The 26,681-nt window shown below is 38.6% G+C and overlaps 1 protein-coding gene across 5 annotated transcripts; it reads left to right on the top strand.

Moving 5' to 3' along the window:
• Nucleotides 1–303: 303 nt before the first annotated feature.
• YIPF4 (Yip1 domain family member 4) lies at nucleotides 304–26,681 on the top strand. Of its 5 annotated transcripts, XR_004971888.1 has the most exons (7): nucleotides 6,513–6,606; nucleotides 10,958–11,111; nucleotides 13,278–13,449; nucleotides 16,443–16,520; nucleotides 17,837–17,950; nucleotides 23,222–23,701; nucleotides 24,628–26,578. XR_004971888.1 is itself a non-coding variant. In XM_036334926.1 (6 exons), exons 1-6 carry the CDS (start codon nucleotides 525–527, stop codon nucleotides 23,357–23,359), a joined length of 735 nt encoding a protein of 244 aa, XP_036190819.1. In that variant the 5' UTR covers nucleotides 304–524; the 3' UTR covers nucleotides 23,360–26,578. The 5 variants fall into 5 exon arrangements, 4 of the variants coding, with proteins under 4 accessions (XP_036190819.1, XP_036190820.1, XP_036190821.1 ...); XM_036334926.1 differs by lacking the exon at nucleotides 6,513–6,606 and adding an exon at nucleotides 304–603 and having other exon boundaries at nucleotides 23,222–26,578; XM_036334927.1 differs by lacking the exon at nucleotides 6,513–6,606 and adding an exon at nucleotides 880–943 and having other exon boundaries at nucleotides 23,222–26,578.

Genomic DNA, 26,681 nt, shown 5'->3' with positions numbered 1-26,681 from the left:
GGGATCCTAAACCGGACTGACCTTTAGAAACGTCCCTAGTTCTAAAATCCTTTACCCCACCCCGTTAACAAAAACGAAGGAACTAGGCAAAAGAAAAGCCAGAAACGATGAGCCTTCAAGAAAACAAAACAGCCAACAGGCAGGAGGAAGCCGGAGCGGTCCACGAATAGAAGTGAACTTCCTGTCCTGGGTAAACTTCCGGGATCAGCAACAGGGCGACCCAATCAGAACCTTCCTCCGGGAGCCAATGGGAGAGCACATTACAAAGAGCCAATCACAGCAGCGCTGTCACTGTTATGGTCCTGTCAGGGCGCCGGCGTCGTGGTGTTTGGGCCGTCGCCACGGCGGAGACTTTGCTGGGGCCTCCTCGGGGCGCTGCGCTTGTCCGGGCTCGCTTCCGGCCTGCGCTTCCCGGCTCGCGGGCTGCAGCGTAGGGCGCCGGTGCGGGTCGGCGCCGCGGCCGCCTTGGGGCCTGGGCCCAGCCGCAGCCTCCTCCACCGCCGCCGGCTCCCAGCGGCCGCGAGATGCAGCCGCCGGGCCCGCCCCCGGCCTATTCCCCCACCAACGGGGACTTCACCTTTGTCTCCTCAGCAGACGCGGAAGGTGAGGCTGAGCCCCCTCAAGTCCCCTTGCGCCGCAGGACGCGGGGACCTGCGCGGTGGGGTCTTTCTGGTGCCGAGGCGGTCGTGGCCGGTGGGGACGCGCCGGAAGCTGACTGCGCCCGCGGGGCCCGGGGAGAGGGCCCGGGCGGCGAGGGAGGGGCGTGGGCGCTGTCCGAGTCTCCGGGTCAGCTCCGCCCGCCCCGCGCCGTTGGGGCAGCTTGTTCTGGGCGACTGGCTCACCTCAAGTGAACCGCGGAACTCGGAGGTTGTTTTGTGTGTGTTTGTTTATGGAATGACTTGCTGTTACTCAGAAAGGCGACTGGCCAGGGTAGGTGTCAAAGGTGAGAACGAGGAAGGGGAGAGAGCAGTGTTCTTCTGATTTATCCGTCGGTAACTCTTGCTGGGGTTGGATTAGGCGCTGCGAATCCATGGAATCTGATATTCTGCCACCGTCCCAGGTCTCCTCCTTTTTTTGGGGGGGGGGGGGTTGACCCGATATTCAGAGAAATAGACCCAGGTATATTTGAAACTGCTTGTACTCCCGCGAGGTGTTGACAGTGGCTTCTGCAGATTTCCTTGTGACAACTGTTTGGAGGAAGCAGTTGTGCCGGGGAGATTTTTCTCCAGCACAGGAAGTGCTGTTCTCCTCCTGTTCTCTGTTCCCTACCAGGCTTGGGAAGTGCAGTCTTTCTCTGCTAGTCATTTTCAAGTGTTAGTTTTAATACCCTTCTGTGCGCACACCAGTGGTTTTCCAGTGACCAGACTTACTGCCTAACATGAAAAAATAAGTTATACGTAGCTATAGGAATTTCAGTCTGGAGAAGAACGTAGTATTTCCTCAAATCCGGTTTCATAGTGCATCAGTTAGTATTGCTGGTTTTCCCTCCTCCCCCTTGTTTTGCTTTTTGATTGGTGGTGTTTTTTTTGTTGTTGTTGTTTGGTTTTTTTTTAAGAATTTTTTTAAAAAATTTATTTTATTGATTTTTTACAGAGAGGAAGGGAGAGAGATAGAGAGTTAGAAACATCGATGAGAGAGAAACATTGATCAGCTGCCTCCTGCACATCTCCTACGGGGGATATGCCCGCAACCCAGGTACATGCCCTTGACCGGAATCGAACCTGGGACCTTTCAGTCCGCAGGCCGACGCTCTATCCACTGAGCCAAACCGGTTTCGGCAGGTGTTGGTTTTTTTTTAAAAAAAGTAGTACTGTAGTGTTGGTTATAATTTAAAATGTAAAATAAAAAATTTTACCGATCATAAAGAAGGTAGCTGATCCATTTTTCTCTCTCTTTTTTCCAATTACCGTTTACATTCAGTATTATTTTGTACTAGAGGCCCTGTGCACGACATTCATGCACTGGGGGGAGGGTCCCTCAGCCTGGCCTGCGCCCTCTGGCAGTCGGGGACCCTGGGAGGATGTCCCCCGAGGGGTTCTTAGCACAAGGTTTTATTAGACAGGATAGGATAGGATTGGTTTCAGGTGTACAGCATAGTAGATAAACAGTATACTTTACAAAGTGTTCTCCCCTGTATTTCCAGTACATCTGACACCATACAGAGTTATTACAACATTATTGACTATATTTCCTATGCTGTACTTTATATCCCCATGACTATTTTGTAACTTCCAATTTCTACTTCTTAATCCCTTCACCTTTTTCACCCAGCCCCCCAACTCCCTCTATATTTGGTGAAATATAGCAACCCAAAATATTTTGGTTCGTTTCATCTAAATTTTGTAGCATAGTGCTTAGGGAGGCATATCCATGTTAATTTTCCCAGACTTTAGAAGTCTATCGTTGAGTATCAGAACCTAATGTTTGTTCAAATTACTTTATGTATATACTGTTCATATCCTCCCTTCCCCTAGGAATTACCTTTCTTAAATACACCTAAGAAGTCTGACAGAGTAATATAATGAGCTAAGGTATTGACTATACAGTAAATCAAGAAACCTGGAATAATTAAAATCTGTAAGGTTTATTCAAACTTTTCCATCTAGCTTTTAAGGATATATAGACTCCCTGTATATCCAAGGACATATCCTATATAATAAAACCCTAGTAGGCAAATCGACTGAACAGCAGACCAACCGCTCACTATGACACGCACTGACCACCAGGGAGCAGATGCTCAATGCAGGAGCTGCCCCCTGGTGGTCAGTGCACTCCCACAGGGGGAGTGCTGCTCAGCCAGAAGCCGGGCTCACGGCTGGTGAGTGCAGCAGAGGTGGCAGGAGCCTCTCTCACCTCCACAGCAGTGCTAAGGACCCCCGAGGGGGTCCCAGACTGTGAGAAGGCGCAGGCCACGCTGAGAGACTCCCTCCCCAGTGCACGAATGTCGTGCACCGCGTCTCTAGTAAACATATAATAACACCATCTGTTTAACGTTACACAACTTAAATTTACAGAGTATTTTAAGCAAATGTCTTAGTTGGTCTTTATAAGAATTCTGCTGAGTTTTAGTATTCTTGTATTTTATAATAAAACAGCTTAGAGAAGTTCAGTAACTCCACATGAAGGATATGGAATTGAAATCGAGGGTTCTGTCTCCTCAAATTTCTTTCCACTAAACCATGATGCCTCTTATATTTTTGTAAATTGAATACAGTAGGTCCTTGGGTTACGTTGGAGATCTGTTCCTATGGACGTAACGCAGTCGGAACCCACCTACTTTAGCACCTACGTCACTCACATGGGGCACATACACAGCTGTAATGAAGTGAAACAGTAAAAAAAATTTAAAGGAAAGGTAACAATTCCTGACCTTTACTTGTGGTAAATAAATAGTAAAAAACATAAAGCACATATGTACATACGTTGAAATGACAGAACTTTTTTTTTTAATATAAATAAATGGGAGATGGCGACGTAACCACGAAACGACGTATGTTGAGTCCGACGTAACCCAAGGACTGTCTGTAGTGTATCTGGAGTATAGTGTTAAGAGACTTGGGTTGCATCCTGGCTTTACCAATTACTATCTCTGTGATATTGGGCAGGTTACTTAGCCTCTCTTAACCTCATTTTTCTTATATACAAAGTGGGAATAATAATACCCACATGCTCAAATATTTTGCAAATGCAAAGCACTTATGATTATATCTGGCAGAGTTAAGTGCTCAGTACATGTTAATAATGCTGCTGCTGCTTGGATTTCAGTATTAACTCGCCCCACACTTAGTTTTTATTGTTCTCTAGCAGGAACATTTTACTCTGCAACTCAAAGTCTTTTCTCTGATTCTTAAGCATATCATGTAAATTCTTGCTTCTTGTTTTTTTGCTGTTTCTCCAACTGAATCTTTTTGGCTCATAGATGTTTTTCAGTGTATACCTTTCTTCTGTCCACATCTCTCTTTCTTAATAATACCTATCCTTACTATTTGATCACACATATCCTTTGTCCAAAAATCTGCCTTGATGTTCCATCTCCATATCTATGCATATCTTAGTCCTCATGCTTAAAATGCCTTTCTCCTCCTCATCCCAAGTTGAAACTTTTAAACTAAACTCAAATGCTCCTTCCTAGGTGAAACCTTGCTTAACTGTCCCTCATAAACAGAAACTTTTCTCTCTCTCTCTTTTTATAAAATACTTTTATTTATTTACTTATTTACTTATTTATTTTTATTGATTTCAGAGAGGAAGGGAGAGGGAGAGATAGAAGCATCAGTGATGTGAGAGAATCATTGATCAGCTGCCTCCTACTGGGGATTGAGCCCACAACCTTGACTTGTGCCCTTGTCCGGAATCGAACTGGGACCTTTCAATCTGTAGGCCAAAGGTTCTCTCTCTTTTTAAAAAATATATTTTTATTGATTTCAGAGTCGGGGAGAAGGATAGAAACATAAATGATCAGAATCATTGTTCGGCTACCTCCTGCATACCCCCTCCTGGGGATCAAGCCCACAACCCAAGCATATGCCCTGACCGGGAATCAAATCGTGACCTTCTGGTTCATAGGTAGACACACAACCACTGACCTACACCAGCTGGGCTCTCTATTTTTTCTATATCCCAACACCTACCACAGAATCCAAAATATAAATGACATAGAATAATTGTTTGTTACAGGAATAAATGACTTCTGCTTTTGTCTCATGTGATATTAATACTTGGGACTATAAAACATAACACATTTTGGATGGTATAACTAAAAAAATCACTTAATTTAGAGCCAGAATACTTCAGTTAAAGTCCCAACTCTTATAGAAGCTATGTGATATTGGGCAAGTTACACTGCTTCTATAAGCTATAAGTGTCTATTTTGTCACATACTAGTATAAAATGAAAAGTACACCACTTACAAGAATATTGTGGGAATTAAAGTCTAGTATAGAAGTCTTTAAGGCAATCTTATGAATTTATTTTGTATCAGACAAATAGTAATTCTTTGCCTAGTTTATGTCCACAGACCATCAGCATTGGCTTTACCTGGATGCTTAGTAATGCAGAATCTGCCTTATGCATAATTTGCATTTGAACAAGATCCTTCAGTGATTTATGTGCACATTAAAGCTTGAGCCCTAACTGGTTTGGCTCAGTAGATAAAGCATCAGCCTGCGGACTGAAGGATCCCAGGTTCGATTCCTGTCAAGGGCATGTACCTTGGTTGCGGGCACATCCCCAGTAGAGGGCGTGCAGGAGGCAGCTGATCAATGTTTCTCTCTCATCGATGTTTCTAACTCTCTATCCCTCTCCCTTCCTCTCTGTATAAAAAAATCAACAAAATATATTTTTAAAAAAATAAAGCTTGAGAAGCACTGATTTAGAATGTTATGAAAGATCAGAAGAGGATGAATTTTATTTTAGCTAGAAGAGCAGGGATAATTTGATGGAGGTGATATTTTGCAAACTCTGAAGGATAGATAATGTTTTGTATATGTAGGATAGAGAGAATACCTTAATGTGCAAAGGGGCTGCATGTGAGGAAGTCCTGACTACAAGAAATGGTCTACTAGATTTTAAAAATATCATTGTACATAATAAATGTTGTAAAGGTATGGTTGAATGGAGAAAGTAGTTAATTGTGTAGGAAGGGTTCAAGGAAGTCTTCAGGGTCAGATGAAGTATATGTTGAAGGATTAGTAGGAATTTTGCAGATTAAAAAGATGGAAGAGCATTCACTTAAGAACTACGAAGTAAAATAATTAGTGGAGGCAATTCCTGTAGCTTATACTTGTATCACAGAGTATCACAGAGACCTAAAACAATGCTGATTTAGACCATGAACTCTTTGGAGTTAGAAACTGTGCTTTATTCCCAGTATCATCATACCCAATGCCTACCACAAAGCCTGGCACTTATCAGGAACTCAGTAATTGTTTGATGAATGAATGAGTACATGATACTTCTCGATTAAGATAAAGGTGTTGTGGTGGTGGGAGTTGGGAGGAGAAGGGAAAAGAAGGGTATCTGTAATACTTTGAACAATAAAGATAAATTTTTAAAAAAGATAAAGGTGGTGTGCTACTGGAACTGGTACCCTGATCTTGGACTTCCAGCCTCCAGAACTATGAGAAATAAATTTCTATTGATTATAAGTTATCTAGTCTGAGGTATTTTGTTGTAGCAGCCTGAATAGACTAAGGCACTCCTGTGTAAAAATGATAGTATCTACAACTCATAGTACATTATTGTGATCAGTAAGTTCTAGACATAATAAATAATTATTGTTTTGAGTAAATGATAATTTTTTTGTTTATTTGTTAAGGTGATCAAACATCTAGCCTACTCTTGTATGAAGTTCCCTCTCTCCAGAAAGGATATCACCTCTAATACAAGTTAGTAGTATAGATAGAGGAATCTTTAGTTTTTTCTTTAAAAAAATTCCCTACTTGATTTTTTAAAAATTATATCTTTGTAGGTATTATCACAAATATCATCTATATGATATGCTAATGAATTATAATACATGGTATTTAATGGGTGCAAGAACAGTTTTTCTTTTCTGCTTGAAAATTGAAAATGACTTTTTAGCCAACCTTTCTTGGGGAGAAAAAGGTAATTAAGCAAGGTTTATCATTTTAAAAAATTAATCTATTTTCATAAATTTTAAACTCAAAGCATTACACAAATCTATAAATGGGATAAAATTGCATAAAACTATATGCACATGCAAATAAATACATATAAAACTGGTAAAATCTGAGGGTCTGTTAGTGTCCTAGTTTTGATCTATATATATATAAAAGCCTAAGTGACCGTTAATGACCAAACAACCAGAATGACCAGTCACTATGACGCACACTGACCATCAGGGGTAGACGCTCAATGCAGGAGCTGCCCCCTGGTGGTCAGTGTGCTCCCACAGCCAACCTCCCGTGGCTTCTCCCCCTAGCCGGCCAACCTCCTGCAGCCACTCACCCCTGGGCCAGCCAGCCAACCTCCTGCGTCTCTCTCCCCCATCCCCCCCCCCCCCCCCACTGGCCAACCTCCTGCAGTCCATCGCACTGGCTGGCCAGCCTCCTGATGGCCCCGATCAGGGGGCTGGCCAACCTCCTGCGGTACCTCCCCCTAGCTGGCTGGACCCCCAACAGGCTGGCTAACCTCCCGGGGTCCCTCGGGACCCCACACATGCATGAATTCATGCACTGGGCCTCTAGTAGTTACATAAGAAGCCTGGACCCCAGGCTTCCTTCCGGCTGCCTGCACCACCTGGTCTTCCCTCGCAGCCCCAGCTTCGTCCGGAAGGTTGTTCGGGAGGACCTGGAGGACGTCCAGTCTAATTAGCATATTAAGCTTTTATTATTATGGATACTACACTTGACCGAGTTCTTCCTTATCTTTCAAAGTGAAGTTCTCAGGCTGAATAGAAAATTCAGAGAAAGGACCCCTCACCCATTCATACACTTGAATTGAAAGGGAGAGAAAATTACTGTTAAATTTTGTTTTGCAGTTTTCCCAGGTGACTTTCAATAAAACTTGAAATGTCCTCATTCTGAGCCCAAACAGCAGTGGAAACATTTTTAAGGTTTCCCTTTGCAATAGATTTTTTTCAAAGAATATTTCCTCTTAAATCCACATTTTTATTATCTTTACACATTTCCTAGAAAATAACAAGAATATTTTACATAGTGTAATAAGAAAGAACTAATTTACGATTAGTGTTTTAGCCCAGCCAGTTGAGCTAACCGACCCATGAACCAGGAGGTCATGGTTAAATTCCTGGTCAGGGCACATGCCCAGGTTGTGGGCTCGATCCTTAATAGGGGGCATGCAGGAGGAAGCCGATCCATTGATGTTTCTATCCCTCCCTCTCCCCTCCTCTCTCTGAAATTTAAAAAAAAAAAAAGAATAAAATAGTGTTTTAAAATTCTGAATACCTATCCTAGAGTTAAGAACCAAGCTAGCTGTTTCTTACTCTGGTTTAATTTAAGACAGCTGTGCTCTTGAAGTGATTTGGAATATTTTTCTTTCTTTTGTTTTTTGTTTGTTTTTTAATGCTATTCTTGTTTTAGTTTGCTAACATGTTAGGCTAACTACCAATTTTTAGACTTTTCTGTTGTTTTGTTCTCACACTGATTGTGTCTTGGTGGTACTGGGGGATGTGTCAAACTGCTGTTGTTGGCATTCCTACATATGTATCCATGATATTTTCCCACTTTGCATGGAATGGAAAATATTACAGGATTATAAGCTAAAGGTGCCTTTTTGAGATTCTGGCATCCATGCTATGACAAATTGCTAAACATATACAATTCTTTATTACAGCATTCCTTAACACTATAATTTATACATCCTTTTTTTGGTTTAGATTAAGTGTAGCCCCTTCTACAGGGCAGGAAACAGTTGTTAAGATCCTTTCCTGCCTCATAATTCCAAAACCTTTAATGTCACTGCTGTACTAATGACTTCCTGATCTAAATCTTCCTCTTGTTAAGTCAAGAAAAACATTTCTTGTACCTAATGGAATGGAATTTTAGTTAAATTTTAACTCATTTTCAACTGAGATTAAGACAAGCAGAAAGTAATTTTGAGAGAATATTTTTTAATTACAAGATTCTATGATGGCATTTACAAGAACTAATTTTAAACTTTAGGAAAGGACAGTAAATTCAAAAGTACTTACATTTTATCTCTAACTGAGTAAACTGTATTATAAAACCTTTTTAGAATCATACAGTGTTAAATCTGGAAAGGAATAGGAAACTGGAGACCAGAGGACATTAATGATTTGCTGTAATTAGTAGCTAAGCTAGGATTTAGCTTCATTTTATTATAATTAAATGGTTGCAGGAGTTCTCACAACCAGACTAGGTTATGACTCATAATTGATCCACTCTTTGAAGTTTTAGCCAAAATTATAATGGCTTTTCTCAAAAGCTAACCTAAAATTTAGGTTAAAATTGAGCTTTTTAAAATATATATATGCTGTCTGTGGTCTCCAGAGAATGCATGTCTATGTTAAGAATGTTTTGGGTTGCCTGGCTGGTGTGACTCAGTGGTTGAGGTCCCTGGTTTGATTCCTGATTGGGGCACATGCTTGGGTTGCAGCCTTGAACCCCTATAGGGGGAGTGGATGATGTTTATTCTCTCTATCCTTATTCCTTCCTCCGTCTCTAAAAAATCAATAAAAACATGTTTTTTTAAAGAATGTTTTGGGTTGCTGTTGCCAAAATTATTTTCTAAAGTACCACTCCAGTTATGTGGCTTCTAGTTAACAACAGTGATGGTTGTTTACCTAGTGCATATTGCCTGGTCCTACAGATGTCTTTTTTCTTAACTCCCATATGACCTCAAGCAAGTCCTTTACTCTCCCCATTTTTTTTTTTACCAGATTATGTGATATTTGTACTTCTGTGATTATCTTAACCTCTAAGCTACTGTGCAGACTATGAATGGAATTTATTTTGTAATCTGGGAAACTGAATCTCTTCACCTTTTTTAGAGGTGACCTAAAAAACCTTTTATTTTTGCCAAAACTAAAGATGTAATTATATAAAGAGAAGAGTTAGCTGAAATAGCAGGGAACTCTTACTAGTTAGATTTATCCAGAACTAATCTTTGACGTATAAAGCACTTAACATAAATATTTGGTGATTTAAATGAAAGAACATATGAATAAATACATTAAAAAGTAGAGGAAAAATTATCTATAGTTTTTCTTTAGGCAGTAAGTTATGTCTAAAGGTTTGTGTATATATATATATATATGTAATGCCTTTGAAAATAATTTATACAGTCACTTTGTTCTGTATAATGTACATAATAATGAAGGGAATGCAAGATGATATCATGTGATTTATTTTGTATGAATCTGCCATTTAAAATTTAAAGTGATTCTGAAAGCAACAAATGAACAAACAAGAAAAACTCATAGGCACAGGCAGCAGTGTGGTAGTTACCAGAGGGAAGGTGGATTGGGAGATTGAAAAGGATAAAGGGAGTAAAAAATATGGTAATGGAAGAAGATTTGATTTTAGGTGGTAGGCACACATTGCCATATAGAAGTGACATAGAATTGTACACTTGAAACCTGTATAATTTTATTAACCAGTGTCACCCCAATAAATTTAATTTAAATAAGTAAATAAATAAGATCTGGCCAGTGTCTTCAATGGATAGAGCATAGGCCCATGTAGTCTCAGGTTTGATTCCTGGTCAAGGACACATACCTTGGTTGCAGGTTTGATTCCCAGCCCAGTTTGGGTGCATGCAGGAGGCAACCAATCAATGTAATCTCTCTCACATTGATGTTTTTCTCTCTTGCTCTCTCTTCCTCCCTTGCACTCTAAAATCAATGGGAAAAATATATCCTTGGTGAGGATTAACCAAAAATAAATAAATAAAACAAAAGCATTGAAAAAAAAATTTTTTTTTTAATATATTTTATTGATATTCCACAGAGAGGAAGGGAGAGAGACAGAGAGTTAGAAACATCGATGAGAGAGAAACATCGATCAGCCGCCTCCTGCACATCCCCCACTGGGGATATGCCCGCAACCCAGGCACATGCCCTTGACTGGAATCGAACCTGGGACCTTTCAGTCCACAGGCCGACGCTCTATCCACTGAGCCAAACCGGTTTCGGCAAAAAAATTTTTTTTAACTTAACTGTTATTAAGTGTAGATCAAGCATGTCAAACTCAAAGGCTAACACAGGCCAAATAAACACAAGTTTGACATGCTTGGTGTAAATTCTGGTACCAGTCCAGCTAATTAGCTATGCGACTTTTTTCATCTTTCATTTTCTTGTTGTAAAATAAAAGATGATATTTAGATACCTTTAAAATATGAAAATGGTATGTAATAGTAGGTCTTCAAATGCTAATTATGTTAGTTGAATTTATGCTTATATGATAAATTCACACATTATTCCTTGGTTTATAATTTTGTCCTCTTTTCTCCTAAGACCTCAGTGGTTCAATAGCAGCCCCAGATGTCAAATTAAACCTTGGGGGAGATTTTATTAAAGAATCTACAGCCACTACATTTCTGAGACAAAGAGGATATGGATGGCTTTTGGAAGTTGAAGATGATGATCCAGAAGATAACAAGCCACTCTTGTATGTAAAAATAATACATACTCTTTTATTTTTAAAGTTAGTTTGTGGAATGATTATAGTCTTTTATTATTATTTAAAGATAAGTAAGTATGGAAAATCTTAACCTTTTTTGTCAAAAAATTTGGCTATTTTCAGTTTATTAGTGATCATTAAAACTGAGGAATTAATATTTTTAACCTATTAAATTGCAGAAATTAAAGGTTGCATGTTTGAATCTGGTCAGGGCACATACCTAGGTCCCAGGTTTGGTCCCGGGTCAGTACATAAAGGAGGCAGCCAATCAGTGTTTCTCTCAACATCGATGTCTTTTTCTCTCTCTCTTCCTCTCTGTCTCTCTCTTTCTCTGTGGTTTATGTCTTTCTCTCTGAAATCAATAACTTCAGGTGAGGATGTAAATAAATAAACAAATAAATATTGCAAAAAGTAAAAGAATCATAATCCTCTCTTACACACACACACACACACACACACACACACACACACACACTTTAAACTGTTAGGTCTTACCTTGGCCTATAGCTATTTTAAGTAAACATAACAATCTTTTTTTTAATGTGAAGTCTAAAAAAGCAGACCACTTGGTTGCTTGTTGTGGAAATTCAGTTTAAGACCATTTAAGATTTCCAAAAAGATGATTGCCCTAGCCGGTTTGGCTCAGTGGATAGAGTGTCGGCACCAGATTGAAGGAATCTGGGTTCGATTCCAGTTAAAGGCACATGCCTCAGTTGCAGACTCGATTCCCCGTCCTAATCGGGGCACATGAGGGAGGCAACCAATTGATGTGTCTCTCACATGGATGTTGCTCTCTCTGTCTCTTGTCCTCCCTTCCACTCTCTCTAAAAAGTCAATGGCAAAATATCCTTGGGTGAGGATTAACCAAAAAAAAAAAAAAAAAAAAATAAATACTTACCTTTTTTTTTTTTTTTTTTTTAAATGACTATGTTATCACTTGGAAAAAATCTGAAGAATTTAACAATTTTGAAAAGAACCAATAGCTTTATAAAATTGAGGTATTACCAAGTTATTCTCTGTAGTAATTATTGATAGATGAAGTGCTAAAACATCTTATTTCTATGTTGATATACCATATTTCATCAAATATAAGATACTATGGATTATAGGGTGTAGTTATATTTATCAATAAGAAAGAAAAACTGCCTAAGACAGCATAAAGCTGAGGACATCAAAGGGCTATCTCCTTGGTATAAAGATAAAAGAAATAACCCACCATACAAAACGAGACAGCAGGGGAGTTTATTTTTCTCAATTTGGCACTGGATGGGGTATTGGAAGAAAACTTTCCCCTGAGAATGTAAGCCCTGTACCAGTTCTCATCTAGGATTGCAGTCTGAGTTATGTGTACGGTCCAAAAAAGTCTCAAGCAGGAAATTATATTTAAAGTCCCAAATTGGTAGTGCCTTTAGAAGACTGGCAAAAGGAAAGGCAGTTCTTGGAAACACTTGGCTTCCCTTCAGGCTAACATAATTGTAAGACACCAGCGAATGTGAGATTCATCCCAACTTTAGAGATGTTAAAATGCTGAAAATGCATACCTTGGAATCAGTGAAATATGGTACTTCAAATGCAAATGCTTTGTTGACCTGTAGAGACTATGCCATTATATTTAAACTAGTGCCCCAGTGCACAGATTTGTGCACATTGAAAGGAATTAATTAGAAGGTGGCCAGCAGGGGTGGAACTGGGCAAGGCTGGACAGACACGCCCTGGAGCCAATCTTCGGCAGTCCCTCCCCAGCCGGCTGCACCTGGGGCAACGCGGCTGCTCGAAGGTTGTCTGTAGAGTGAGTGGGGTCCCTCTGGCAGGTGGGATCCCTCAGCCTGGCCTGCGGGGATCAGGCCGAAACCAGCTCTCCGACATCCCCCGAGGGGTTCTGGATTGTGAGAGGGCGGTTCTCGGGTGACTCACCCCAGAATTAGGCTCCCTCCTCTCTTGTTCCAGGTGCATCACCCAAGAACCATCACTGCCAAGTCACCACAGCTTGGCAGCTCCTGCATTGAGCGTCTGCTCCCTGGTGGTCAGTGCGCATCGTAGCTACTGGTCGGATGGTCGCTTAGCCTTTTATATATATAGATATAGATATAAGTTCTACAGATGTCTCCATATTCTCAAGTGTGCCTTTTAAATTTTTTTATTTTACAATTATAGGGAAGAATTGGATATCGATCTGAAGGATATTTACTACAAAATCCGATGTGTTTTGATGCCAATGCCATCACTTGGTTTTAATAGACAAGTGGTGAGAGACAATCCTGACTTTTGGGGTCCTCTGGCTGTTGTCCTTTTCTTTTCCATGATATCATTATATGGACAGTTTAGGGTAAGTATATCTTACGTTATATAAATTCTAAATTTTTCAGGAGTTTAAAAATTAAAGATAGCCAAATATTAACTATCATAGGACATTACATTTGAGAAATGCTTTACCGCTATGCATTATTTCTCATTGTTCATCTCTATAACTATTTTTTTAAATATATATTTTTATTGATTTCAGAGAGGGAGAGAGAGAGACAAATATCAATGATGAGAGAAAATCATTGATCAGCTGCCTCCTGCATGCCCCCATCGAGCCCACAACACAGGGATGTGCCCTGACCAGGAAACGAGCCATGACATGCTGGTTCATAGTTTGATGCTCAGAAACTGAGCCACACAGGCCAGGCTCCTAGAACTATTCTTAATTATGTGGGAAGTACCTTACATTAATGTTTTTCAAACTTTTCCACATTATCATTCACATAGGAAATATTAATATTTGGCCCTAACCCGTTTGGCTAAGTGGGCAGAGCATTGGCCTGCGGACCAAAGGGTCCCAGGTTCGATTCCAGTCAAGGGCACGTGCCTTGGTTGCAGGCTTCTCCCTGGCCCAGGCCCTGGTCTGGGCTCCTGCAAGAGGCAACCAGTTGATGTGTTTCTCTCACATCAGTGTTTCTCTCTGTCTTTCCCTCTCTTTTCTACTCTCCCTAAATGTCAGTGTAAAAGTATCCTCTGGTGAGGATTAACCAAAAAGAAAAGAAAACATTAATATTTGTTTAGTGACTGGGGTAAATGGCTGGAACTAATCCCTTCTGACCAGAAGTGACCAAAATGGCTGCCCGTGCTCTTACTGATTTCCCCAAGGGATGAAGAGTTGTAAACACAAAATTCATAATCATGTTCTTACCTTTTTCTCATTTTTAGTTCTGTTTTTTAAAATAGACATTTTAATAAATGAGGGTAGGGATTCCATCAGTATTTGTTTTGGGGTTTTTTTGTTGTTTTTTGACTTTTTTATATATATATATTTTATTGTTGATAGTATTACAGATATCTCCCATTCCCACCCTCACCCCCCACCCCAAGTATTTGTTTTTATATAATTCTTTGTCCTACTTTTAGGGCCTTTATCATCAAAACACAACATACACAGATCATTCCCTCATCCTGAGATTGTTTTAGCTTTAGTCATTTGGAGCTCCTTCAGATTAGCTTCAGTATCCTTTCAAAATATTCCCATCCTTTTTTGAGCACTTTCTTTCCTCTGACTCTACAAAGTGTTCTGGGCTTATCTTTTACCTGCTTCAGCCCTGGAATCAGGTATTTCTCTAAGGCAGTGGTTCTCAACCTTAGCTGCACATTAGAATCACCTGGGAATCTTTTTAAAATCCTGATTTCTGGGCCTCATCCTCCGGAAATTCTGTTTCTTTGTTATGGGGTGGGGCCACAACATTAGTAACAAAGAAACAGAATTTCCGGAGGATGAGGCCCAGAAATCAGGATTTTTAAAAGATTCCCAGGTGATTCTAATGTGCAGCCAAGGTTGAGAACCACTGCTCTAAGGAATCCTAGTTCCTATTTTTTTTTCTTTTTTTCTTTTTAAATATATTTTATTGATTTTTTACAGAGAGGAAGGGAGAGAGAGAGTTAGAAACATCGATGAGAGAGAAACATCGATCAGCTGCCTCCTGCACATCTACTGGGGATGTGCCCGCAACCCAGGTACATGCCCTTGACCGGAATCGAACCTGGGACCTTTCAGTCTGCAAGCCAACGCTCTATCCACTGAGCCAAACCGGTTTCAGCCCTAGTTCCTTTTATTAAGGAATGATATTTAGAAACCAGAACCTGGGCAATAAGAATGCTTATGTAGCTGCTGGGGTGTCATTATTTCTAGACTCCAAGTACACAGAAGATGGTAATGTGTGCGCATATTATTATGCTAAGTCTCAGGAGTTAAAATGATCTGAAATGTCTTTAATTCTATTACTTGGATAAATGTGTGATTAATATAAACTTTAAAGACCTCCCAAGAAGATTGGTAACCTGTTTCAGGGATGAATTTTCCTTGTAGGGTGGTGAAAATCAGGGGGTTGGGAGTAAACTCTTTGTTCTCTTTTTACAGTAATCTTTTATAGTTCTTGAAGTACTGATGTGTCCTTAGGCAATTGATCATTGCTAATTTTTTTTTTTCATACTTCATTAAATACTAGAGGCCTGGTGCACGAAAATTCGTGCACTCGGGGAGGGGGGTCCCTCAGGCAGGCCTGCGCCCTCTCGAAGTCCAGGACCCCTCGGGGGATGTCTACCTGCTGGCTTAGGCCTGCTTCCCAGGGGATTGGGCCTAAGCTGGCAGTCAGACATCCCATTGGCAGCCTGGGAGCCCTCAGGGGATGTCCACCTCCCAGGGGAGCAGGCCTAAGCCACAGTCGGACATCCTTAGCACTGCCAAGAAGGCGGGAGAGGTTCCCACCACCGCTCCGCTCAGCCATCAGCCCGGTTTGTGACTGAGCGGAGCTCCCCCTGTGGGAGCACATTGACCACAAGGGGGCAGCTCCTGCATTGAGCATCTCCCCCCTGGTGGTCAGTGTGCATCATAGCAACTGGTCGTTCCAGGTCGTTCCGCCATTAGGGTCAATTTGCATATTGCCCTTTCATTATATAGGATTTCAGAAAGGAAGGGAGAAGGAGAGAGAGATAGAAATATCAATGATGAGAGCAAATAGTTGCCTCCTGCATGCCCTCCCACTGGGGATAAAGGCACAACCGGGTCATGTGTCTTGATTGAGGAATCTAACTGTGACCTCCTGGTTTGTAGGTCAGCTCTAACGATTGAGCCATGCCAGCGGGGCTAAATTTTCAATTTGAATCTAAAATTACATTCACTTTTTATTCTTATTAAGTTTTGTAAAGATACCTGGGAAACCAAACAAACTCCCTATGACCTGAAATTGGGTATACCAACGTATCTTATATGGTAGGTAATTGAGTTCCTAGGAACTTCCCAGCTTATTTGGTACAAAGAATTAATTGCATGAATTTTTTCCCCCTTAGGTGGTATCATGGATTATAACTATTTGGATATTTGGTTCACTAACTATTTTCTTACTGGCCAGAGTTCTTGGTGGAGAGGTAAGTGGTTAATTTTGAAAATAGCCTTTGTTTTCTATGGTAAGCTTTATTTTTGAGCTGCAGATGCCATCAGTGGCTATATTCATCATAAGTACTAGTATTTCTTGTTCCAGAATTGCTTTTAACTTCTGCTCCTTCCTTTAAGAGGATCAACATATTAGTATTGTATATACTCAATAATGTTATAAGAAAGGAAGTGGAAAGAAAAGATCCCATCTCACTCATAAGTAATTGACAGCTTTTTAGGGAACCATACAATTTATTCTCTGTTACAGCATTCTCAAAGTTTTTGATCTCAGATCCCCAAAGAGATTTCTTAATGTGTGTTATATTTATTATATTTACCATGTTATAAATTAAAATATAAAATTTTACAATATATTCATTTAAAATTAAAAATTAAACTAGATTCACTTTAACAATACGTTTAAAAAAAAATAACATTTTGCAAAACAAAAGCATTAGAAGAGTGGTGGTATTTTATATTTTTGCAAGTACCCTAGTTCCCTCATACCTGCGGTTTTGCTTTCTGCTCTTTCAGTTACCTGTTAGCAACTGCCATCCAAAAATAGTAAATGGAAAAATACCGAAGTAAACAATTCATAAGTTTTAAATTGCATACCATTCTGAGTAGCATGATGAAATCTTCTGCCATCCCATGCAGAGAGTGGATTCATCCTCCATGCAGTATTCACCTACTTACTAGTCATTTAGTGTAGGGTACTAGGGTATTAGATCAGAGAGAGAGACCACATTCACATAACTTTTATTACAGTTTAGAATTGTTAATAATTCTTCTATTTTATTGTTACTTATTTTTACTCTTTAAAAAAAAAAATATATATATATATATAATGTATATATATATACATTATTGATTTCAGAGAGGAAGGGAGAGGAAGAGAGAGATAGAAGCATCAATGATGAGAGAGAATCATTGATCAGCTGCCTTCGGCACACCCCACACTGGGGATCGAGCTCGCAACCCGGGCATATGCCCTGACTGGGAATTAAACTGTGATCTCCTGGTTCATAGGTCAGTGCTCAACCACTAAACCATGCTGGCTGGGCAAGTTGTTGTTACTAGTATTCTTACTCTAGTTAGTTTACAAATTAAACTTTATCGTAGTATGTATGCATAGGAAAAAACATACCACAGTATATGAAATTTGAAATAAGATGAGTATAATACGTCATGATCTCTTCCTAATTCTCACATTATTGAAAGTATAACAAAGAATATGTAATGTTCAATATTGGTTTAAATGAATATCTATATTTCTGTGACATTTATTTAAAAATTTAAAAATTCACAGGTTGCATATGGCCAAGTTCTTGGAGTTATAGGATATTCATTACTTCCTCTCATTGTAATAGCCCCTTTACTTTTGGTGGTTGGATCATTTGAAGTGGTGTCTACACTTATAAAAGTAAGTAGTATGTATTATAAAAAGTAGTTTACTATTTTCCAATAACAAAAGTATGATAGTTCTCTGGCTAAGAATATCATAATCTTTTACCTGCTTTAGCCCTGGAATCAGGTAACTCTTTATTAAACGATTAATAATATTTTGGGACAATGATCTTACTCACTGATTTTACCAATGGTATTTCATTTACTTTTCTTTTAATTATCAGAACTTATAATATATGTCTGGGATAAAGAACAGAGAACAAATCAGGCCTGAGGATATTATACTCAGATAATTTTTTTTTTTAAATATATTTTATTGATTTTTTACAGAGAAGAAGGAAGAGAGATAGAGAGTTAGAAACATCGATGAGAGAGAAACATCGATCAGCCGCCTCCTACACATCTCCTACCGGGGATATGCCCGCAACCCAGGTACATGCCCCTGACCGGAATCGAACCCGGGACCTTTCAGTCCGCAGGCTGACACTCTATCCACTGAGCCAAACCGGTTTCGGCCTCAGATAATTTTTTAAAAATATATTTTTATTGATTTCAGAGAGGAAGAGAGAGGGAATGATAGAAACATCAGTGATGAGAATCACTGATCAGCTACCTTCTTTATGGAAAATATAATTTTTTAAGACCACCACTTTCAGAACTGTCATTACTGTAGCCTGCACACTAAAGTATTTGTTTTTAAGTAGTGCCACTTAATTTTTATGACATTTGGTTTTAAAGTTTATTACTCATTCCAGTATAGAAGAAATTATTTTATTCAAAATTGGGTAACTACAGGCTAATACTGACATTATATAAGCGTTAGGAATTGAGTAGAATGTGGATTTTGGAACCAGTCAATTCTGAATTGAAACCCTGATTCTGCCACTTACTTGCTGTCTGCCTTGGGGAGAGGAGATACTTTTTCTTACCCTCCTCTGCAAAATGGGAATGTCAACAACTGTTATGAAGATTTTAAATGTAATGCCTAGTAACAGTGCTTGATACAGAGTAGGCAACAAGTGGTAACTGTTATTACAAATATTATCCTATGTAATAAGTAATAAAAGTCTAATATGCAAATAGATTAGAACAACCGGCCGCTATGGCACACACTGACCACCAGGGAGCAGATGCTCAACACAGGAGCTGCCCCCTGGTGGTCAGTGCACTCCCACAGGGGGAGCGCTGCTCAGCCAGAAGCCCTGAGCCAGGCTCACAGCTGGCGAGCACACTGGCAATGGCAGGAGCCTCTCCTACATCCACAGCAGTGCTGAGAATGTCCGACTGCTGGCTTAGGCCTTCTCCCCGTGGAGAGAGGGCCTAAGCTGTCAGTTGGACATCCCCCGAGGGCTCCCTGACTGCAAGAGGACACAGGCTGGGGTGAGGGGACCCCCCCTCCCCTGAGTGTACAAATTTTGTGCACTGGGCCTCTAGTAAAAGAATATTTTGAGAACATCTTTGTATGTTTGAACATTTTAGAGATCAAGGAGATCTTTTTTCCTTTACATTGTAATCCTAAACATTTGTTTAAATTGCCATTATTAACACTTAGTTTAAAACTTTTGTAGTGTAGGAGCTAGACCCATGCTGGCATTTAATTATCTAGCCTTAGTGAACATACCACTTTACTGAATCATTCAGAATAACTTCCTGCTCATTTTTTTTTAATTTGGGTTAAAACATGTTTTAATACTGCTGAGACTACACCCAAAATTGCTAAAACTGTGTCTTCTGTTCATTTTTAGTCATCACATTCAACTGAAAATTGGTCCTTAATAATCTTTATGGAGCATATGAATGTATTATTACAAAATGGGAAATCTTATTTATATCATTAGAAATTTAGGATAAAATTACTTTTAAACTTCACATTTTTCTTTGCCAAATTTGTTTTCCGAATGACTTAATCTTCTGTGTGTAATGAATTATTGTACATGTTCCTTGTTTCAGTCCAAATTTTGAGACATGTTGCAGATCTCTCATCATTTAACTACTAGAGGTCCGGTGCATGAAATTTGTGCACGGGGGGAGGGGTGTCCCTCATCCCAGCCAGCACCATCTCCAATCTGGGAACCCTCAGGGGATTTCCGACTGCCGGTTTAGGATTGGGCCTAAACCGGCAGTCGGACATCCTTCTCACAATCGGGGATTGCTGGCTCCCAACCACTCACCTGCCTGCCTGCCTGCCTGATTACCCCCTAACCACTCCCCTACCAGCCTGATCAATGCCTAACTTCTCTCCTGCCGGCCCGGTCACCCTTATCTGCCCTCCCCTGCCAGCCTGGTTGCCCTTAACTGCCTTTCCCTGCAGGCCTAGTCCCCCCCCTAGCTGCCCTCCCCTGCAGGCCTGGTTGCCCCCAACTGCCCTCCCCTGCTGGCCTGGTCACCTCTAACTGCCCTCCCCCGCTGGCCTGATCGCCCACAACTGCTCTCTCCTGACAGCCATCTTGTGGTTGTGGGCGCTGCCTTGTTTGAGGGTGTGGCAGTCAATTAGCATATTTCCTCCTTATTGTCTGGATGCGGCCATCTTTGCAATGGCGTGAGGGACAATTAGCATATTCCCTCTTTATTTGATAGGATAGCGTTAAAATACAGTTTAATCTACAACCACTAATTTTTTAAAATTAAATTTCTATAATTCTTACTAATTGTTAACCATTTATTTATAACAACAAAAATTGAAACATGACACAAATACAATTTGATCATAATTTTATTTTATATATTTTTCTATACTTTTCTGTAGGCTTAAAATATTTACCTGGTTTTTGTTTGTTGTTTTTTATTTTTATTTGATATATATATATATATTTTTTTAATATATTTTATTGATTTTTTACAGAGAGGAAGGGAGAGGGATAGAGAGTTAGAAACATCGATGAGAGAGAAACATCGATCAGCTGCCTCCTGCACATCTCCTACTGGGGATGTGCCCACAACCTAGGTACGTGCCCTTGACCGGAATCGAACCTGGGACCCTTCAGTCCGCAGGCCGACGCTCTATCCACTGAGCCAAACCGGTTTCGGCTGTTAAATATATTTTTATTGATTTCAGAGAAGAAGTGAGAGAATGTGGGAGATAGAAACATCAGTGTAGAGAACCACTGATTGGCTACCTCCTGCACGCCCCCTACTGGGGATCGAGCCCACAACCTGGGCATGTGCCCTTGACCAGAATCAAATCTGGGACCTTTCAGTCCACAGACCGACGCTCTATATACTGAGCCAAACCAGCTAGGGATGTTTTTTATTTTTGAACTAGAGGCCCAGTGCACGAAAATTGTCCACTCTTGGGAGGGGGCCTGCCGGGAGGGCACCGAACTGCTGGCCTGCACCCTCTCGCAGTTTGGGAGCCCTTGGGGGATATCCGACTGACAACTTAGGCCCACTACCCACGGGGAGCAGGCCCAAACCGGCAGTCAGACATTCTTAGTGCTGCCCTGGAGGCAGGAGAGGCTCTCGCCACCACCACTGTGTTTGCCAGCTGTGAGTCTGGCTTCTGGCACACTGACCACCAGGGGGCAGCTCCTTCATTGAGCATCTTCCCCCTGGTGGTCAGTGAGCATCATAGCGATTGGTAGTTCTGCCGTTCAGTCGATTTGCATATTAGCCTTTTATTATATAGGATTATTGTTGAAAGCATTACATATGTTTCCTCCCCCCCCCCCCCCCCCCACTAATTCCTTCTAGCCCATCCCTGTGCTATGTGTTTTTAGTTTAAAAATCAATAGACGGTTGGACCATCTCAAATACATTTTCAATCGGTATGTCAATATTTTTTACTCTTGTACCAGTGGTTCTCAATTGAGGGCGATTTTCTCCCTAAGGGCATTTCACAATGTCTCAAGACATTTTTGGGTGGCCCAAATTGGTGGTGGAATGTTCCTGGTATATAGTAGGTTGAGACAGGGATACTGCTAAACATCCTGCAATGCATAGAACAGCTTCCCCCAACAATTATCCAGCCCAAAAATGTCAACAGTAGTACAAGGTTTAGAAACGCTGCTCTATGCCAAGTCTGTTTCTATCATACTTTCCCTGATTTCTACTCTGGAAGTTCTTTCTTTCATTTTAATCTGTAAATGGCTTCAGTAACTATATCAATAAGTACTACATAAATTTCAAGTGGAAATAATTTAAAATTAGATATGTGTATACTTAGAAAACCACAGTATATTTTATTTAATTAAAGTTTTCACCAAAATGTTATGTTTTTTTCTCCTTTTTATTTAACCCTATATTTCTATCTATTCCTGGGAAAATGCTGGGATACTTAATAAACATTGTATAAAATTTTTATTTAATCTGTTTTCTTCTTAGAAGAAAGTAAAGGAAAAAATTTCTTCTGTGTAAGAAGAGTCAGTTCTCTTTCAGCAGTCAAATTTATTTCAGCAATTTGGCCCAATAATAGTTTTTCCAGAAGTTGCCTTACCTTAAATCACCAAGGACAGTTGTTAAAAGGATTTATAACTAGATCTGTTTCTTAGAAATTCTGATTCATCACAATTAGAGTGAATCTCAGGATTTTCTTTTTCTTTTTTTTTTTTTAATATATTTTATTGATTTTTTACAGAGAGGAAGGGAGAGAGATAGAGAGTTAGAAACATCGATGAGAGAGAAACATCGACCAGCTGCCTCCTGCACATCTCCCACTGGGGATGTGCCCACAAGCAAGGTACATGCCCTTGACCAGAATTGAACCCGGGACCCTTCAGTCCGCAGGCTGACGCTCTATCCAATGAGCCAAACTGGTTTCGGCAGTATTTTCTTTTTAATAGGCACCCTAGGTGATTCTTTTGATTATACATGTTTGATAGCAAAACACTTCATTTGCAGAAGTCAAGGAGAAGAGCAAGTACTAACATTCTTAAAAGTTTTTTTTTAATATATTTTTATTATTTTTTAAAATATATTTTTTATTGATTTCAGAGAGAAAGGGAGAGGGAGAGAGAGATTGAAACATTAATGATGAGAGAGAATCATTGATTGGCTGCCTCCTGCACGCTCCCTACTGGGAATCAAGCCCACAAACTGGTCATGTGCCCTTGACCGGAATTGAACCCAGGACCCTTCAGTCCACAGGCCAGTGTTCTATCCACTGAGCCAAACTAGCTAGGGCCATTCTTGGAAGTTTTAAACATTCTCAATAAGTTTTACTGTTTACCACCATTGGTTGTCAGGGTTGTTTTAAACAATATTGTAAATATTATTTTTACTCTATAATATGCAAAATGTTAATTGACTTGCTAATATGCTGCCCTTTGTCTTTTTTGTTTGTTTTTTAAAGCTGTTTGGTGTTTTTTGGGCTGCCTACAGTGCTGCTTCATTGTTAGTGGGTGAAGAATTCAAGACCAAAAAGCCTCTCCTGATTTATCCAATCTTTTTATTATACATTTATTTTTTGTCCTTATATACTGGAGTATGATCTAAGTCACATGTGAATAGAAAAAGACAATGTTACCTTTGCGTGAAGGTTGGGAATTCTTGCTGAAGGGATTGAAGAAAAGCTGTTGCTGATAAAAATTTCACATGTTCCAGATATAAAGACAGGTTTAAGGCTTTTTTAAAACAATATTTTGTTTTTGGATTTAATTAAGCAATTGCAGTTATCTGGATTTTTTTTTTAATCAGAATTCTAAATTCTGTTTGATTCCTCATATTCCAGTCAATAAAATATAAAAGCATTGTGTTTTTAAGATTGTGTTGCTATTCTCCTAAAAATTTGTGCCCGAAGCACCTGGAATGGTAATTACACTTCACTTAAAGGGTAAATATGACAACATCCTGATAATCTAAAAGTGCAATTTTTTTCTTTAAAGGATTTCTCTTCACTGTAGCTCTTGTAGATTTATATTTATATTTATACATATATATTTATGAAATAATTCTTATTAACAAAATATATTTCTGAATAGCGAAAAATGAAGATATTTTAAATCTGATGCTTAAAATTTGTTTCAATTTGGCCATTAATCTTTTTATTTATAAATTTAAATTTGTTTTTAAATTAATTTTAAAATCTCATACATGTTTCAGTATGTCCTTGTTAAAATTCTTAATAATAACAACTAAAACTAATTTTAACATATGTTGATATAGATTTGGTTTGGGTGTTTTTAAAAACCATTTTTTAATATCTATACAGTAAAAGTTTCTGTTTATCCTCTGACCAAAGGAGCAAAAGGTATAATGGATATGACATTCATTAAAATTATTAATATGTAGAAAAGCAGTAATATTTATAGCATCAGTAAATATTTTTAAGTGGTATTCCTAAGTCATAAAAGTTGCTTGAAAGAGACCTTTAAAATCTTGTGGTCCTAAACAATGTTACATGAAGTAGAAAAAAATAAGTGCTTCCTAGCTGTTTGTTTTGTGTTATAACACCTTGTCCTGTATTACTTGATATTTTAACAAGTATCAGGCACTCTAACAGATGTACAATATTTCCTAAGGGGGGAAATAGTAAGAAATTTTAGCTAGTGAAATTTTTGTTGCAAATAACTTCATAGACTTTATATCTACCTTTAATTAATATTACCTTGTAAAGTAGATAAAATATTTATGTTCATAAAATAGCAAATGCCTAACTATTAGCAAATTATTGTATTATTTGTTCTGTTCTGAGTTGGAAGAGTTAACTGCTGCCCTCAATATGATAACATGGCCACCTCTTGGTATGTTTTCCTTCAGCGATCTTTTCCACCAGGAAATACCCAGCAATTCTGAACTAGCCTGTAAATTAGCAAGATATCAAGCCCATCTCTCTCCCTTTTACCCTCTCCCCCTTGAAAAAAGAAAGAAAAAACTTACTTTGGGCTGCAGGAAAAGTGAGTCTCTACCTTTGAACCAGAATAATGTGGAAAATTTCATATGCTGATATTTTAAACAAGTTTAAGAAAACAGATTGGAAGCACCAGAGGGATGGAACTTCTGGAACCTAAATAATATATTGTGAGGAAGGATCTATATCTACAGAAACAGTAACTGTAAAGTAAGTATTTGTCATACTGCAGGAATTCCTGAGGATCAATACATTGTTACAGTGAATTATTATATTTGATGTCCATATTCTTGACCCTGGAATCTTTTCCTAAAAGCTTGAGGATCCATACTAGGGGATAGAATTTCACTAAGCAATAAGTCAAGGTACTTTAGGACAAAGTACATAAAAACAAAAAGGTTTAATATTTTTAAGCTATCATGTTTATTCATAATGATGTGAGATAAAATGAGGTATTTGTGTTCTAAAAAGGTTTTAAGAATAACTCATATAATCTTGTAAATTGCCCTGTTTGGGGTATATATAAATACAGTTTTAATGTTTCAAGCTCAGACAACATCTTCATATGTTAATGAGCAAAGCAGTTAAATCACATTGTCAGTTTGAAAACATGATTTGTAAATGTGTGCAAATACAGTACTGCTACAACTAATAATGATAAGTTGACCATAACAATGTTCTCTCCTTGAATTTTTATATAGTGTTTTCTAAGTCATATTGATTTTAAATCATGATTTCCAACCTAATTATTTAGTTCATTAGTATTTCTAGAACAGAAATAGCCAATAGTCTCTTCTAATGTATGTTTTAAGTATTAACAGCTATAGTAATCCTGATGAATGTTAGTCCTCAAAACAATTATGAGGCATATTTACTTCTGTTTCAAATTGATTGTAAAATAATTGAAATTTTTATTAAAAATCAAAGTCTATATATAATTTTCATTGTATTAAACATTGTTTAGGAAGATTTGTAAAGTTTTATGAACCATTTCTTATCCCTAAGGTCTTATAAAACAGTTTTATATGTAATAATGTATCTTTCCAAAAATTCCCCAAATGTTAATATGCTAGTACAGAGTTCTAAATGAGTGAAATTTGCATTGACTTAAAATAAGGTAGATATTTTTGTTTAAACAATGTTTAAAATTTAGTCAGTTTCTTTTAAAATTTGATGTAATAAAATGAATAAAATAATGCTTCTTCAAACTAATAAAAATAATATTTTTCATATTTAGCAAAACCAATAGAATATTTTAAAATGATTATTACTTATCTTTTATATTTTTATTAAGGCATATTTAGTTATTTTTAGACTTCAGGGAATTGTGACATGTTTGTTTTGCCTTTTTGTTTGTTTCTTTTTGTATGTGTCACATGTTTGTTAAAATATCTTACTTCCATACAGTTCTCTCTTTTTTTGGTATTTGAACAAGTTGCATTTATTGTTTTTCTCTTTGCAACAAAGAAGAACAACACTCAGGATGCGGAGCCATAGATTGTCTCATAGTGTTGAAAATGACCTGTTACAGGATTTAGATTTGTGTTAATATAATTCTTTCCGATTGCATGGCATGGCAGTCTGAAATAGGTCTTAACAGAGCTAAAAATTGCCCTCAGAACTCTCTGCTCTGATATTTTAGTCACATAAACAAAATAATGGTATTTTATTATCCTCTTTCATAGATGGTTTCTTTAGTTGTTAAACCCTTGTATTATATCTTTGTACTACATTTTAATTTCCCATTAGAAACTGATTTACAAGAGCTCTTGTCCTCATGTGTATAATTTCCTGGCAGTAGTTTGTGTGTTTGAGAATCTGTTGCCACTTTTTAAATAAATCCCGAAATAATGATTTTGACATCAGTGAATACTAGACATTCTTACATCTTTGCACTTGAAATCATGATATTTTCTGAAGAAAGTTGCACTTTGTGAATACATTTACTTTTAACAAACTGGTA

The sequence above is a fragment of the Myotis myotis genome, unplaced genomic scaffold, assembly GCF_014108235.1.
Source record: "Myotis myotis isolate mMyoMyo1 unplaced genomic scaffold, mMyoMyo1.p scaffold_m19_p_14, whole genome shotgun sequence".
Taxonomy (NCBI): domain Eukaryota; kingdom Metazoa; phylum Chordata; class Mammalia; order Chiroptera; family Vespertilionidae; genus Myotis; species Myotis myotis.
This window is presented reverse-complemented; position numbering and strand designations above follow the sequence as displayed.